The sequence below is a fragment of the Neolamprologus brichardi genome, chromosome 13 (genome assembly GCF_056152115.1).
Source record: "Neolamprologus brichardi isolate AB-2024 chromosome 13, ASM5615211v1, whole genome shotgun sequence".
In the NCBI taxonomy this organism is placed as follows: Eukaryota; Metazoa; Chordata; class Actinopteri; order Cichliformes; family Cichlidae; genus Neolamprologus; species Neolamprologus brichardi.
The window spans coordinates 18079782-18096359 of record NC_142116.1 but is presented as its reverse complement, the minus strand read 5'-3'; the positions used below and the strand labels follow the sequence as shown (position 1 = coordinate 18096359).

The window sequence follows — 16578 nt, the reverse complement described above, 5'->3', positions numbered from 1 at the left end:
TATAGTGTTGGGTTTGAAACTGATGTCATATACTTTACACCCCAGACCAGCACAATAACCGAGATATGAAGATTAAAGAAGAATACAAAAATGTAAGCGTGTTGCAGTCCAGTTGTTTCAAAATATTAAGTAAGGTCAACAATGTTGTTTACATGATGAACGAGATGCTCATGAATGATACAGTCTGCTTTAATAGGGATGCTTTAAGAGTGCTGAAAATCAAATGACTTTTGATGAAAATTAATTAAATAAAAGGATGGATGTGTTTCAGTTATTTAAGATTCAAGAGATCAACATTAAAAGAAATAACACATTTGCACATACTATATATATCCTTTATTGCATTCATCCATTAGTCATCACTCAGTGCAACTTTACCTACCACAATAGGATCTAACATTACTTCAATACAGTCTTTCAAACAGTGTAACTTTAAAGTAATTTTTCATTACAAAATTTAGGAAAAACGTTTAAGTCAGACATCCTTTACTTGGAAATGTGATCCAGGATTCAAAGATTAAAGAGCAAAGATTTTCTTATCAAAATAAAAACAAATAAATGCACTGAGTCATGCATTTCTATGTTTAACACTTACTAAACTTCAATCTCTAAAAATGTTTGTTTTTTTTAACCACATTTTCACAGTATATGTATATAATGCTTATTTTAATATTCAACCTTTAAAATAAAAAAAAAATGGATTTTATTTATGTTGTAGCAAATTTGTTTAATACAAGTTAGAAACAGTGAGTTAAAAATTATAAAATTAAATTATATAAGAAAAGTTTCACATTGCACAGTGATTAATAAGAAGAAATAAGTGTTATTTTTTTATTGCTTTTACTGGGGCAACTGCTCTTTTAATCTCTCATGCGGGTCTAATCCATACCACAGTACATCCTGTTCCACAGCAGCCCAAGCCATTCGCTCAGTGGTAAATGTGGCAGCCCAGTGGCCTGAAGGAGAAACAACAATTGCACCTCCGGCTCCTTTGACACGGTCTCCCATGTGCTGCAGAGACATCTGCGAAGCCTCTGTTACTGATTTACCTGTAAAGTGGAGAAGAAATAGGAACACAGGCGGCTAATGAAAAGTGGAAAATTAACTTCAGCTTGTGTTATTTCACAGCACATTCTCATTTAATAATTGCTTCTAAGATCTTCTTAATCTGCTCAGAAACACAATTTACTAAATAACTGTGAGAGGCAATATTACAAAACTGGAATTACTCAAAATTACATGAGTTGCACTGTTCAGGATAGTGAACTAAAACATGAAGAACGGATAAATTCCCATAAACAAACTGTTTGCGCTTGTGATACTTTACCTTGTTCAATTTTTGAAAGAATGAGTCTGGCCAGTGTGACTTTAAGAATAGATTCTCCATGGCCGGTACAGGATACTGCACCATTCAAGTTGTCTGCATATCCTCCACAGCCTTATTTACAAGAGACAACGTGAACAACAGAAGCAAACATTAAAACACCTTTTTGCAGATTGCAGTGAATATGCTAAAGTAACCTGTAGTAAAGTGAAGAGTATGATTAAATGAAATGTTTGGACAATGTAAGGTCTTTGCTTTGACTTAATATCATTTTACTGTCAGTGTTAAAACAGCAATTTTAGAACATGTAAATAAATAAAGTCATACCAATGACTGGGGAGTCTCCTACTCTTCCAACCATTTTATTCCTAATCCCTCCCGTTGATGTTGCACATGCAACATTACCAGCAGAGTCGAGAGCTACCGCCCCAACGGTATCATGAGCCCTGGGATGAAGAAATGTTACATTATTCAAAAAAAATCAGCTGCAGAAGAAAATGCAAATTAGATCTGAAATGTTTTCAGACATAGCATCACAAGGGGGAAGCTCATTTGATTCATTATAACACACAGTGCTTAGACAACTGATCAATGTAAGGTTGATGCCAAAACTGGCCCAAATTTCAAAATGTGACCTTTATTTGCCTAATAAATATCAATATCATTTTTAGTTTTCGTAAATTCATAAACCTAGGTCTAGGCTGCTGGGGGCTTCCTATTGGTGTTTCTTCTTCATTCACCTTGTTTACTCTCTGTGTCTTTATGTGCCATTCTGCATTCAATTATTAATAACTAATAATAACTGATGATTAAATGCTCTTTTCTACAATATGTCTTCTGTTCTGTCTCTCTCCCCTCACCCGCCGGCTGTCGCGGCAGATGGTTGCCTCTCATGTCTGGTTCTCCAGGAGGTTTCTTCCTTTTAAAAGGGATTTTTTACTTCCCACTGTCACCAAATGCTTGCTTGATCTTTTGATTATTTGGGTTTTCTCTACCTTACAATATAAAGCACCTAGAGGCAACTGCGGTTGTGATTTGGTGCTATATAAATCCAATACAAATGAATTGAAATTGATCCTGCAGATGCATACCATTGAGTGTTGAAATCTTCTATTACTCCAGTCATGTAATTCTTGTGCTTCTCCCATTCTCTCCTCTCATACTCAGTCACCAGGGTTTCAGTGGGGACTGTGCTTATACCAATGCTTTCTGCAAACAAGTTTGCACCTTGGCTTGTCAACATTACATGGGATGTCTGCGGAAGAAAATAGGTAAGACAAAGTTGAAACATTAAATAAATCTCACAGCACTGAGCCTAATATAGCAAACATAACATTGCTATAAGGTACCACTAGAGACAAAAGCAGCTTCATGTATCAAACTGCGATTCCACAGAAATGCCCTAAAATGACCTTAAAGTTATAATCATAAAAGCAACAAGCAGGATATTGGCCATGCACACAAGGAATATCTCCCTCTGCCCAGAAAGTTATCCAGATGCCAGCTTGAATTATAGCAAGACACCCTCAATAACCAAGTTTACCAATAAGACTGTGTTTTCTTTGCAAGACCTGAAAAGAACTTAGAAAATTACTTTGGGGGACTTTATAATTTTTTTTCAGAATGGACAATTCAGGGACAAATGACTGTGTTATTTTTCAGAACTATATAATAGGCTTTATATTACTCTGTCCCGAGCCTGAGGGATTGCCTCCCCACTCTTTGGAGAAATCACCTGTGCCTCTACCATACATCTATATATTCATATGCATACCAGCAGTGAAAACACTGCATTTGCTTTACTGAAGAAATGTCAAAATGGTACTAGAATGTGGTCAATATAAATTATTTAATCCTGTAATGTCCTAAACTAAATGTTTTTATGAGATTTACTGTAAGATGCAAATATTTATTTACTTTTCATTTACTGTGTCATTAAAAACACATTGCCATGATTTCTTTAGGTTATATGAAAGAGTTACTTTTATACTTTTATATTTCTTGAGTCTTGTGAGTCTTGTGAGGTAGACCAAGTGGCAAGGAAGGTGATAAGTAGATAGCATCAGCATACCGGTTTCTTTTAAGTGTACTTTATTTCTGGCATCTCCGTTATACCATTTTAAAACCACTCTGGTGGGTAAAACTGTCACTTGCTTTATACAGGAATTTAAACACACCTGAACCTCATTAGTCTCTACCATTGAAATATAGGTTAGACCAAACAATACGATTCCAAACAAAAAACAGGAATAAGATTATGCATCCGATTGAGAAACTCATTTACACAGTTAAGTGGTTTGAAAAGTTAAACACTGCATACAATACAAATCAAAAGGTTACTTTAAAGAAAATAAACAATACTATGCAAAATGAAAAACCCTTCATTTGGTTTCCCCCAGTGACGCGCTCAATGACATCATGACCCTATGTAAACAGGAAGTACTGAGGCGGCCCCTCCCACACACCTGTTTTAGATATAGGACCTGAATAATTGGACAAACATGGTAAACAACATAAGCAAACACAATTTACTAGAAATTTACCTGTGAACAGAAGAACATTCAAATGGCCTGATGGTTAGTAGTGTTTGCATTTCCATGGATGTAATAGATGTAACTAATGCTACCACAAACAAACCCAGGATAGTATGTAAAGCAAAGTTACACCAGCAATGTCTAAACTAAAGCATTATGTAAAATAACAAGGGATAAATTATCAATATGGTTAAAGGACAAGTGGTAAATGAGTTCATGGCTAACCACTTTGTCTAACAACAGAATTAGTGTTGCATCTGCTATTATTGAAATTGTGTCACTGTGGTTACCTAAATGTAGCACACTGTCTGAAGTACTGACTTACATTTTTAAATATGAATTATAGAACTCAGTTCTTATTTTTTATAAAGTTTGCATAATGATTACTTCCTATTTTTTAGTTATGATCAAAGAAAAATGTGGCTTCTGCTTAAGAGAAATCACCCTGTTATTAGGAAAATCTTGAAAAGTTAATCTCTTTAAACAAAGGATTTGGAAGTGTAGTCTATAACTGCTTTAACCACACCCATTAAAACAGGACTGACAGAGCTGTCTTTTCTCTCCTGACCCCATCACTCTTTGCTGTTTTTACCAGTTTAAATTTCATTAGATTTTATATCAAGTAAAATTGTTGAAGAAATGAAAGTCAAATTTTAGATTCTAAAGCCCATTGTAGTTAAGTGAGTGTTGAGTGTTGTTAAAATCAGTGACCTGGATATCTCCGTTGACTGACAAGCCATCTCAATGTGCCCAATCAACACTGGAAAAACTTCAGAGTGTCTTAAATAACTGTTGCAGTCTGAAGCCTTCAGACATCTCATGGACAAGGTGATATAACTGATTGCTCCCTCAGGGACTGCTCTCTATAGTGAACAACCTCTAAATTCAGAGAGGTGGTTCAGAATGATACAAGAAACCAACAGGCATAGAAACCTGCCTTCAGATCAAAGCTGACATTGTTGGTACTATGAAGACAGTTTGCTCTGACAATAGTTTGAATGATAAAAGCTTGAGTTAGTTTGAATTAGCTCTTCAAAGTTCATCGGCTCATCAGTCCTAGCATCTTCATTGAATTAATTCCTGTCCCTGAGTTTTAAAAGAATATATATTCTATATACATATAATACAAAGGGTATTCTGCACTAAAGTAGAGATGGCACGATACCACTTTTTTATGTACGATACCGATATCATAAATTTGGATATCTGCCGATACCGATATGAATCCGATATAGTGTGTTTTTTAATCAATAAAACGTTTTTTTTAATGTCTTGCTGCATTTTGTATAAGTTTATACTCAAGTTTAAATAAATAACAACACTAAAGCTATTCTGTTATACCTGTATGTAAAAAATACAACAAAATATTTCATAGTTCAGCAATACTGATCAATCTAATAAACATAAACCTGCTCCATCCTCCCTATTCTGGTATTTTAAAGAGTACTTAGCAGAAATATCAAGCAACCTAACTAATAGGGTTGCAAACTCCCAGCAAAATAAAAAATAGGGAACCACCCCCCCACCCTCCAGCTCATGATGCTTAATCGATGTAATCAAATTTAATTTGATGCAGGGGGAAAAATGCACAGAAAGAAATTATTTTTCAAGAATAATTAAATAGATTCAACATCTTTCTTCAACAGAATTGCAGACTGCACAGATGGTATCTTCCCAAAGGAAAAAGTAGTATAGCTTACTAGGGTATATTAGACTTAACAGTTACTATATACAGTAATGGACTTCTATATATTTTACATCAGATTAAAACTTTGGGTGTAAGAGTCAGATAATTATTTATTAAAAGCTAGATATTTTAAATGAGAACAAGAAAGAAAAGTATGTCTTTGTGCCCCCTTTTCCCTGTTCATGCCCTATCTGCCCCCCTGGCTAAACTTTGCTAGATCCGCCCCTGCACAGTTACCAGCCGTCAGCTACGTAGAAAACGATCCTGGTCTAGAAAGTAATATTAAATAAATTCTAACAACAGCTTTTCAAGCTTAATAGTGCTGCTGTTGTTCAGCCGCTGGTTTCCTCTTTCTGGTGAGAAGTGGGCCAAAAACTAAGAAGAGAGACGGACTCTCGACAGAAAAGCCGATCAGCTGATCATTAAGCAGTTTCCCGATTGAAGTAGCAGCAGGAGAGAGAGAGAGAGAGAGAGAGGGGGGCAGTCCTCCATATATCTGTTGTTAAGCTTAAGGTGGGAATGCTTTACAAACATTCAGAGATGAACTTACACACTTGCTTTACTTCTCTCTGGGAAAACTTCCGCGGAGATGAAATGCTGGTTTGCTAGCAAGGCTACAAATACACACAGCGGCTCTATCATGTGAAGCATACTGCTGCCACGTGCTACGGTTATGAGCCGAGTTACGCCGTGTAGGTGTAGCAAGCTTTGTGAGGTGCTTTTTTGATATTTAATGGATCGGATTACATTTTTTATTTCTCGCTTATCCGATCCAGTAATTTGGGTCAGTATCGGACCGATACCGATACGTAATATCGGATCGGTCCATCTCTACACTAAAGTAGTGATACTTAATTAAAATAATTCAGTTTACCCAAAGTACTTCTATGAGCAAATCCTGCCTTCAAAAGTTTGGTGACTAAAGTAAAGATGAAGTTTAAAAAGAGCTTTAAAAAGCTCCACAGCAGGGCCATTTTAGCCCATTTTTGCCCATTTTGAATCAAAGCACCCCCAAAGATTTCCTACTTTTTTTTTTTTTTTTTTTTTTTTTTACAATATTTGCTGTTTGTGTGACACACTGCTAAAAAATATAAAAAGCATACAGTACTGTACTTGTTTGAGACGTAACATTTTAACAACAAGGGTATAGAAACCCCCCCCCCCCCCCCCCCCTCCCTCCCAAAATGGTTTGTTCCAGCTCGCCTCTCCCCAGCTCTGGCTCTAGCGCTCTTGCTGCCAGAGCGATGGTGGCTGAGACGCAGCAGAACGGAGGTGTAAGTGCCTGGCTTAAAACAGGACATATTAGCTGCATTTAACCTTCAGTTACTCTTTATATAGTTAGGTAGGAGTCAGACCATGTTTCTTTTTAGTTGAAAAACATTACACCAAGTAACCTGCAGTGTTGAAAGCGTGTTTTCCGACAATGTTTGCTACCCTACAATCCGTCCTGCTCTGTAGTAAATTCAGCGACATTTGACCGTCCTGTTGCTCCCATTGAAATGTATACAGCCTGTTTAAAATCTAAAACTTTAAATTGTCCGCAGCCTACTGTTGGTTACCACTGTCCTGTTTGAAATGGATACTAACTGACTGAATGCCCATTAACCTTATAACTCCTGGTGTGTGTGTGTGTGTGTGTTTGTGTACAGAGAGGCAGCCAGGTTCATAATGGATATAAGGAAGTTTTTTCAAAAAAAGGAGCCACATTCAGGTAAAAGTGTAAAATCAAATGATCCGTCAATCAAGAATAATGTTGGATCAGTGTTTCAATATTTATATCTTTTATTAGATGTTCATGTGGTTTGGTTATTTGCCTTTTGGTTGAAAGTACACTGAGAGATGACTTTTTGTTAGCGATCTTAATAGAATTTATTTCATATTAATGTAATTTTTCATCTAATTGAATACAATCTATTTGTGTATGATTGTCAGTCCAAAGAGGGAGAGAGGAAAGAGGGGAACATGAGGAGAAAGTACAAGGTCAGGAAGAACCAGGTAAGAAAACAGACAGGGAACAGTGACAGGCACAACAGAAACTGTTCAAATGACAAAGAGGAAAAACCTGATTTTACTCACACAATCTGGAAGTTGTGTTCTCCCTATATTAAAGCTGCTATACAGAATCTGCAAAACAAACTGGGTTTAAGCATTTTTGACCCTCTTTAACAACATTCCAACATAACATTATAATTGATTGGGGAGATTAAAATTAATGACATATTTTTATGTGGTTCAGCCACAACTCTACTAAAACCTCAGCCAGTAATAGGTAGGCCAACTTTTGGACCGTCCAGTTATCTGTGTGCACCACATTTGCGCACTATCAGAAAGTGCCAAACAGCCCTGGTGGAGTGAGGAGTTGTAAAGAGAAGCAGAGTGCTCTGTTTATATTCTAAAAATGTTTTAAGCTTGTTTCAAAGATTCTGTACAGCAGCTTTAAATGTTTTCCAAAAGGACACATACACTTATCAATGTTTCTCAAACGTTTTACAGTGTGTACCACCTGATAAAATGTCAAGCTCTCCCAAGTACCACTATGAAAGCATGAAAGTCATAAATCTTACAACACAAAATTAGTATTATTAAATTAGTAAAATTAGTGTCTGCAGTAAAGATTTTTTCATGCATGGTATACATTCTACCACAGGCAAAGTTGCCTCCATTTTTATATTCTTTTTTTAATATTTTGTAATAATTTATTTGTAATAATTTATTCTGTTTTGGGAGTGTTTTGTTTCTGTATTATATTATACATACACATTAAAAGTGAATCTCTGTCCAAAAAATGCAGTCAGTTTACTTTTTACTCACTATGAGCATCATTCATTATTCTCCCCAGTAATTAAGGTTAGCATATGTACTTTTTTTATTCTATCCATTCTTCTTTTGCAGCATTTAAATAACCTTGATCAGATTTGATGGTTTTGTTACAGACTTTTCAAAAAACGTGTTTTGCTTTTCTTTCACAAATGTGGGGATTAAATTGTGTTAAAATGTACAAAACAGTGATGTCATGTTTTGTGACGAGGACCCAGGGACAGAGAGACTTGATGAATTTAATAATCTTATGATTTAATAAAGAAATTTGCAAACTTGCACAGAGATGGTAAAATTGTGATGACTGAAAACGGAGACGAAGACAACAGACGATGAGGACAAGGAGGAACAGGGGTTTAAATGCACCAAAGTGACAGTCAGAGAGAACTCGGGACAACATTTAAGGATGCAGGGACTGACAGAGACAGGTTTATCTTGCCTGGCTGGGCAGCTCTCTGGGTGCTCAGCACCCCCAAAGCTCTGATCCTAGAATCGCCCCTGCTCCACAGCATGGATCAGTGCAACATGCCTGGCTAAAATGTTTCTTCTTCCTGCAGTTGATTGGTTCTTTGGGGACAGGGGTAAGTCAACCACCATCTTTGTTTCAACCTCACCGATTGTCTTTTCTGTATTCTACATTTTCATATATTTCTTTTTCATGATTATTGAACAGATGGACACAGTTGTTATGTATAAAATTTGTCAAAAGGTTCGGGATCCCCAATGCCTCATACAGTTAGGAATGCCAAAATAAGGGACTTAAAGGGATAAAGTGCAGAGTTCAGATGAAGCACGTATGATTGTGCTAATGGTATCTTTGTAAATGCAGTATTACAGTTACAGATGTAATAACATGGGGTAAAGTAATCATTCAGTGATGATTCTGAATGAGAGAAGCTCAACAACGTTATGAACTGGAAGTCAGAGGGTGAACATGCAGTAACGGTTAAAAATATGCAGCAAGTACGACACAACAAGAGGCGTGTGCAAACGAGAGTGATCTCAGCAGGAGTGTGTGTGGTTGTGTGGGGGGAGTAGAGTTTGTAAGAGTAAGAAAAGTGATGTTTCAGTAATGACAGAAGGTTATTCCTCTGGAGCAGACAGATCATGTTGAAGAAAGGATTATACCTAAGGCACTCACAGGTGGATTATAAAATGAGGAGTATCAAAAGATTAACCAAGCCAAACAACTACATTCTGAAAATTGGATTTATAATAATTCACTGCTCTCTTTGCTGTGGTGAATTAAAGACTTCAGGGGGGACTTTGGACAAAGTCACTCCTTTTTCATCTGATCTACATCTTTCATGGCTGGGGGAAGGACTTCTGTTGTGGCCAGGCAACAATCCTCTCTTCTTTTTCTTACAAAGTCAGTAATAGATACACAGCCTGAGCTCTAATGACTAGTGTAAGTGATTTATAAAGTGATTTGTGCGAAGCTGCATGCTTTACCCCCGTCCAAAGTAAATATTCAACTTGCAGTTAAAAATTAAATTGTGGATGTCATCCAACAGTAAAGACTGTGTTTTGTGTTTAATGATTACATATTTTGATGTTTCTAACAAGGTGTTCTAGCACATAAAAGAAAACAGATCCTTGTTACCTATTTTCCTGGAAAAAAATGTAGCAATTTGCCAAGTGCACAGATCCTTATGGGAACAGATGCCATTAACAAGTATAATTGATGAATAGGGTTACTTAAGTGCATTATTAGAAAAACAAGGGTAGGCAGTTAGAGCTGGCTGTTTCTCCTGGCCACCAACTTAAACAAGTTTCTGGCAATTCCTTTTAAAGCAAATGGAGAACTGTACCACACCACCTGTTCACAAGTAGCTGGGATCTAACACATTATAGTATTGATAAAAAAAAAAATCAAAATCTTTAATCAGATTAGTACACCAGTAATCAAATATATTTTTAAAAAGATAGAAACTAAGAAATTTAGACCTTCTCCATCACTGCCCGTGCCAGTGAAACAGGGTTGGCAATGTTCTTTACTGAAGACACCGCACCAGTGGCAAGTGTCCTTCCATCCATGATAATGGCATCCAGCTCCACTTCTCCATCTTTATTTAGTACTGCTCCGTGCCCTACAGAGAAAAACAAGTTAGAGATGAGATAAAAACTATGTTTCCATGTGTTCACTTAATTTATGCCAGCTCCACCCTTACAAATATGCAGGGTAATGGCAAAGCAGTACAGACACTGCAGCACCATACTACTGACTGATGTCTAGTTTGTCTGACTTTCAATGGCACAAATGATTGTAAAAGTTCTTGGGATATTCATACTTTCTATCATACCCGTATCATTATGTTGACTTCCAACTCCATATTTTTACTCATAGATTTTTTTACTGTAACTTTACATGACTGACATCCCAAATACTACTTTAACTTATACTGGGCTTTTGTGTAACCCCTCCATTCATCTACTTACTGAAAAAGCCATTTTACCTTACTCTTTAAGCTAGCCTTCATCTGACTGGCTGTCCCGTATGGAAGAAATATAGTATCATCAGAATTCAACTATTTTTAGACACTGAATTTATAACACTGAATTTTTATCCTCCAAATTTCCCTGCAAAAATATTCACCTGCAAAAATTCACCTGCAAAAAATTCACCATCAAATATTCACCTGCAAAAAATTCACCTGCAAAAAATTCACCTGCAAAAATTCAACTGCAAAAGTGATGAACTTGAATGACCCAAGCCAGAGCAATCAGCACTAGATCGAGTCGAGCGGCTCTCAGCCAATTAAATTACGCTGCTTGATCACATGACACCGTTAGCCAGCAGTGTGTCTCCTAAAAGAGAGCTGTTTAAAGGTGAGTGATTAAGTTTTTCTCCTAAATAGAGATCATTACAGAACGCCTAGTCCTACTTAAAATCCCATTCATTTTTCTTTTATTTTATCATCTACTCGAACTAAGGAAAACGTTTGACTAACTCAAAGACAATTTCCACGCCTCCCCTGCCTGTCTGCAGTAGTGATGGTAAATTTGATTCTTTTTACTGAATCGAATTTTAATGAGTCACTCACCAAAGTGAATCGGGGTTTTTGAGTCATTTGATTCACTGAGTTGACCAGAGAGTGCAAAAAAATTACATTTTCACTCAAACTTAATTTGTTTCTCTTTTCATGTAAATCCCACTGCTAAGATGAATGATTAAAAAAAAAACACAAAAACTATTTTATAGAGCAAAAAAGAGCAAAAACATTTCTAAAATTATGCAATTTCCTATCAAAATTGCTTAATTAACATTTATTTTGTTTATTTGTATTTTTTTTAGTATTTTCCTTAAATATGTCAAATATATATTTTATAAATGTCCACTGAGCTGTGAGCCAGGGGGTGGTAATGCGCCTTAACATTGGTTGCCACCAAGAAGAAGAAGAAGCTGTGAGCCAGGAGGGAGGGGGTGAGTGATTCGTTCGCTCTATGATTCAGCACAGGAGGGAGGGGGTGAGTGAGTGAGTGAGGGGGTGAGTGAGTGAGTGAGTGAGTGATTCGTTCGTTCGCTCGCTCTATGATTCAGCACAGGAGGGAGGGGGTGAGCGAGTCCTGAGTGATTCGCTTACGCTTACGATTCAGCACAGGAAGGGAGGGGGTGAGTAGCTCAAATGTGCTGTTAGCATGTTAGCAGAGCGATGCTACTGTGAACCAAGGAGCTATTTTCTCGATGTGAGCTTCTACTCAGGGTTTTTTTCTTCCAGTTCAGAGCAGAAATGCTTTTGTTAAGAAACTGGCTGTTGTTTTTTTCCCCCACAATTTTAATTATAAGCTAGATATATTTCTACTAATGGAATTAGTTTGTAACAGCAACAGGGATGAGTCAGTGAGTCAGTTGGGCTTGTGAATCATGATTGACGAGTCAGTAAAGTGATTCTCGAATATTGAACGATTCGTTCACGAATCGAACATCACTACGACCGAGTGTTTTAACCTGACAGCCTGAGGTGTTCTTCAGTAAACTGGACTACCCGACAGAAGGACCCGAGGCCCCGCTGCACTTTTTCGGTAAGTTAAACGTGTTTGTAAGCTAATCCGTAACTACCGTCCTTAGCTAGCTCAAATGAGCACTTGGCTGTCAGGGTTCGTTTAGCTGTGCAGGTGAATGAATTTACTAAAGAAATCAAGAGAAACGCCCCGGGCTGCTCAGTCACTAATTACTGTTACTGTACTTTTATTACAAGTATTATACTGTAAAAGCAACAGGCTGCACCCTGCTTCAGCTCCTGTGCAGAGCTGAATATTAAATATGTGCAAACAACAGCATGTTTTCAGTCTCTTGCCACATCTGTAAAGACAGTAACATTTTTTTTTTTTAAAAAAAGCTTGTACTTCAGTAACTCCTCATTAATCAGGAACTATGGATTAAAGTACTGTAGTGTACTGTAATACTGAAAAAAATACAAGAGAAGAACTTCAGATCCTGAGTGTGTGAGGGCAGAAGAATCAGCTTTATTTCAATATTGAGGGATAAAACTTATATCTGAGTTTGATGGTTCTGTTCTCTTTGTGATTACAGGAGCTGCCCTCAGATTCAGACCTCAGCCCCATCGAGTGACAGCAGACAGATCATCCAACATGTTCACATGTTAACTGCAAAATGAACTGATGAAAACAGTACAAAGGTTAAAGTACCACATGTGCTGTAGTGAAAGCTGCAGCTGTTTTATTGATAAAGTTAAAGACAAAAAAAAACAAAAGGATTAATCACTCATGTAACTGTGTCACTATATATCAGCATTAACAGGACCTCAATTTGGTGTTTCACAAAGCTGCTGATCTCAGACCTGCACAGCTTCAGTTTTAAACACTTGATGTACTCAGCTGCATGAAGAGCATATGAGATTTTCTCTAACACAATTAAACAAAACCTGATGAAGATCAAAGGTCGTCACTTGTATGTTGAACTACAAACTTGTCATCTGGAATTTTTTATTTTTATTTTTTTACACATAGTGTGTTATTTACCATAAAGTGATTCAGAGTTCTTCATACCAGAGTAACCAGAAAGGATCACATATTTTTAAATATATAACTTTCTACAGGACTGAATATAATATCTTTATGTAAAAGTCCGGAGCCTCTGGGTAGTATCTGAGTATTTATAACATTACACAAACCAAAGGTCTCATCACAGTGTTCATGAAATGCTGGGTTTATCCATCTCCTGGGGCGGGCCTACGGAGGAGTGCTGAAGATTTCCCTGTGAGGGAGCTGCTGGTGAAGATCATGAGTCCTGCTTGATCAATGCGATGAGCTTCAGTGTTCCTGGTGTTTCTTAAATGATGCCTCTTACAGCAGGTCAACAGAACTTCTGGCACAGGACAACTGTGATGAAAGAAAGGGAAGAAGTTTCTCCAAACCTCTGGACCCAGGAAACCCAGCTTGGTCCTGATGGTGTCCCTCACTAGTTTCTCTCCAGGGTAAATGTAGCTGTTGATATAATATGGACTCTATTATTAAATGAAAAGAACAAATTAGACTACACTACTGAAACGTTCTGCTGATGTTTTTAAAGTCTCCATGTTACTAGGCTGTAGAGGGCTCTGAAGATTTAAACAGTTTTAGATCCATTACACTCACAGTCTTATGTTAAAATCTCAAAGGACAGCATTATATTTTTGATATTAACAGTAACTCTGGGCCTCTGTAGAGTGTGCAGCTGATCTCATCGCTGTCTAAAAATGGATTTAAAAAAAACCCCCAAGTGTTGAAGACTATTAAGAGTAGCAGGTGTGTAGCATCGCTAACTAGCTAGCAACAAGCCTCCAACACAGTGTGTATGCTAACGGCTAATCTAACTAACGAATTAACAACAGAGTGATTTTAGAACTATAAGATGCTAAGCTGTGTGTCTTTTTTATAACAGTGACATGGTTGTATTTACCTTAATTAAATGAGTCGTCAGTCCCGGTAAACCAGCAAAAAAAACTCAGCCGTGCTACATAAAAAGTGTAGGGGGGCGTGTTTGCGGTCACGTCCAGCGGGTGTGTGGGCGGGAGCGTTACACAGTCGCGTCGTCCATGGTCTCTACAGTCAATGGTCTCAGTCAAGACACAGACATCAGAACAAACAAAGCTGAATACTTATTTCATAACTAGTGAATTTTTCTGTACAGCAGTTGGAAGTCTTCCTTCTGTCCAGCTATGAAAGATTAGGATGTTCATGTCAAGTGTACTTTTTTTTTAATTGATTCAGTGTGCAACTGACTCTGGGCTGTGTAGTAAAAGACGTTACTTTATATGTTTGACAACTTGTCAGGGTAAAGAAAGCAACAGACGATGTTAATAGACAGATATTAAGGTTTAGCCAGAGATCATCTCTCATATTCTTAAAGGAGTCCTGATGGATATTCTCATCATGACCAGTAGATGGAGACATTGTTCTGCAGTTGAAGCCAGCTTAAACAATAAAGGAAAATGGGCATTCTCATTTGGCTGCTGTATGGACATGTGAAAGGAACTGGGGTTTTAGGCTTTACTTATTTATTTGAGTAAAGGTGAGGGTGCTACAAATGCGGTATACAAAGATGAAGCCCCCATTTAATAACTTGCAACTTATTTTCAAATGGAACTACTTGGCATAAATGTGTCCCAATCTAATAAAAACCGTCTGTACCTGCGTCAAACACAGTGTTATCTTCCAAAGACCTCACAGCCACTTCAACAGCATCCACTGCACTTCCTCCTCGTTTCAGCACTGAAAATCCTTCTCGTGCTGCAGTTTTTACTCCATCAACAGAGGCCTTGGCCAGTTCATCCGGTATGGCCCATGCCCCACCATGCACAACCAAGACTGCTGACATCTTTGCTTTCCTGCATGGAATAGACAAAGTAGTTTATTAACAGTTACAGCCTAGAAAATAATTCACTTTTTCTTTGAGCATTAGGAAAAGCACCAAGTGATCATTGGTATCTTCTTTTTGCCTTGATCCAGACATACTTCTCAAACTTTTACATACAAAGAAATGTCTTTCGTTTAATAAACGGAAACTGCTAAACTAATTATTTGCCCTGCACTCCACTGGTAATGTATTTGCACCACATGAATTTGCACCTTGGAACAACTGATACAACTTCTATCGAAGATCATATCATCAAGACTGAACTTTGAAATGTGGTCATTCCTTCATTTATCCACAGTTTAGCAAATAGCCCGTGTTGCCAGTTTTTGGCTATTGCCTGGCTATTAGAAGACCAATTCAATTAGAACAGCTGTTAATAATAAGTTATCTTAAATGTATTATGGCTTTAGCAGCTTTGAATTACCAGCTACAATCAAGTACTAAACTATAATAATTGATCTTCTCATAATTTATTATGGTTCAATTTTATGTGTACATAAACATTTTTCCCCTATTACCTGGATGCACTTGAACTGTGTTTAATGTATTGTAATCTAATCACAGTCGCTGACGTGATATTGATAGTTATTCATTTCATTCGGACCAACCTGTAACATAATGAGACGTTGCATTTTGTCCTACCTTTTCCGAGCCTCAAAATTCCCGGAAGGATATACACTTCGCCATAGACACGTGACTTCAAGAGACTACTGTTCGCGGTTTAACCAGCGCGTGCTGCACACTGACGTCCAGTTTGACACTATGGCCACAACCGAGATAAGACTTCCGACAAGTTTTCAAAATTAAATCCTCACGCCACTAAGCAAACTAAGAAGCACAATGTTAAAAGGCTCATCTTGTATGGCATCATTTTCGTGCCACTATTCTGAGCGCACGTAAAGTGGCACAAAAATAACGCCATATACGGACGGCTATGCTGCATTTATGTGCAATCTGAATGTAATGCTCCTTATCGCTGAAATACTTGGGTATTGTAATGTAGTTTTATTGTGAAAACGTCTGAATTTCTGGAGCCGTGTGCTTGGCTCGATAAAGGCGGAGCTAAAAAAAAAAAGGCAAAAAGAGGACAGAGTTTAACAAATGGTCAAGCAGTTGGACTATATATCAGGTGGACATGTTCACATGGGCTAGTTTTCACCAGCTGCAGGTTATATCATAGGCTATTGAATTCTTAAACGTATATATTATGTAGGGTGCATGCTTTAAAGTTCCTTAAAACATTTTTTAAAATGTAAGTACCCAAAAAAGGATCTGCAAACGAAACAACTGTTGAAAAGAAAGCAGAAAAATTAGAATAAATTTACTCTTATATTACTAATTTTTACAGAGAATCAGC

At 37.3% G+C, this 16578-nt stretch overlaps 1 protein-coding gene across 1 annotated transcript; it reads right to left on the bottom strand.

The window, feature by feature from the left end:
- Positions 1–317: 317 nt before the first annotated feature.
- Positions 318–15969, bottom strand: si:dkey-103j14.5 (isoaspartyl peptidase/L-asparaginase). The gene is made up of 7 exons (XM_087850258.1): positions 15864–15969; positions 14996–15192; positions 10310–10452; positions 2416–2579; positions 1652–1770; positions 1328–1438; positions 318–1049 (listed from the first exon to the last, which is right to left on the bottom strand). The coding sequence occupies exons 2-7, from the start codon at positions 15180–15182 to the stop codon at positions 841–843; spliced, it is 933 nt and encodes a 310-aa protein (XP_087706384.1). The 5' UTR covers positions 15183–15192; positions 15864–15969; the 3' UTR covers positions 318–840.
- Between the last annotated feature and the right edge of the window lie 609 nt (positions 15970–16578).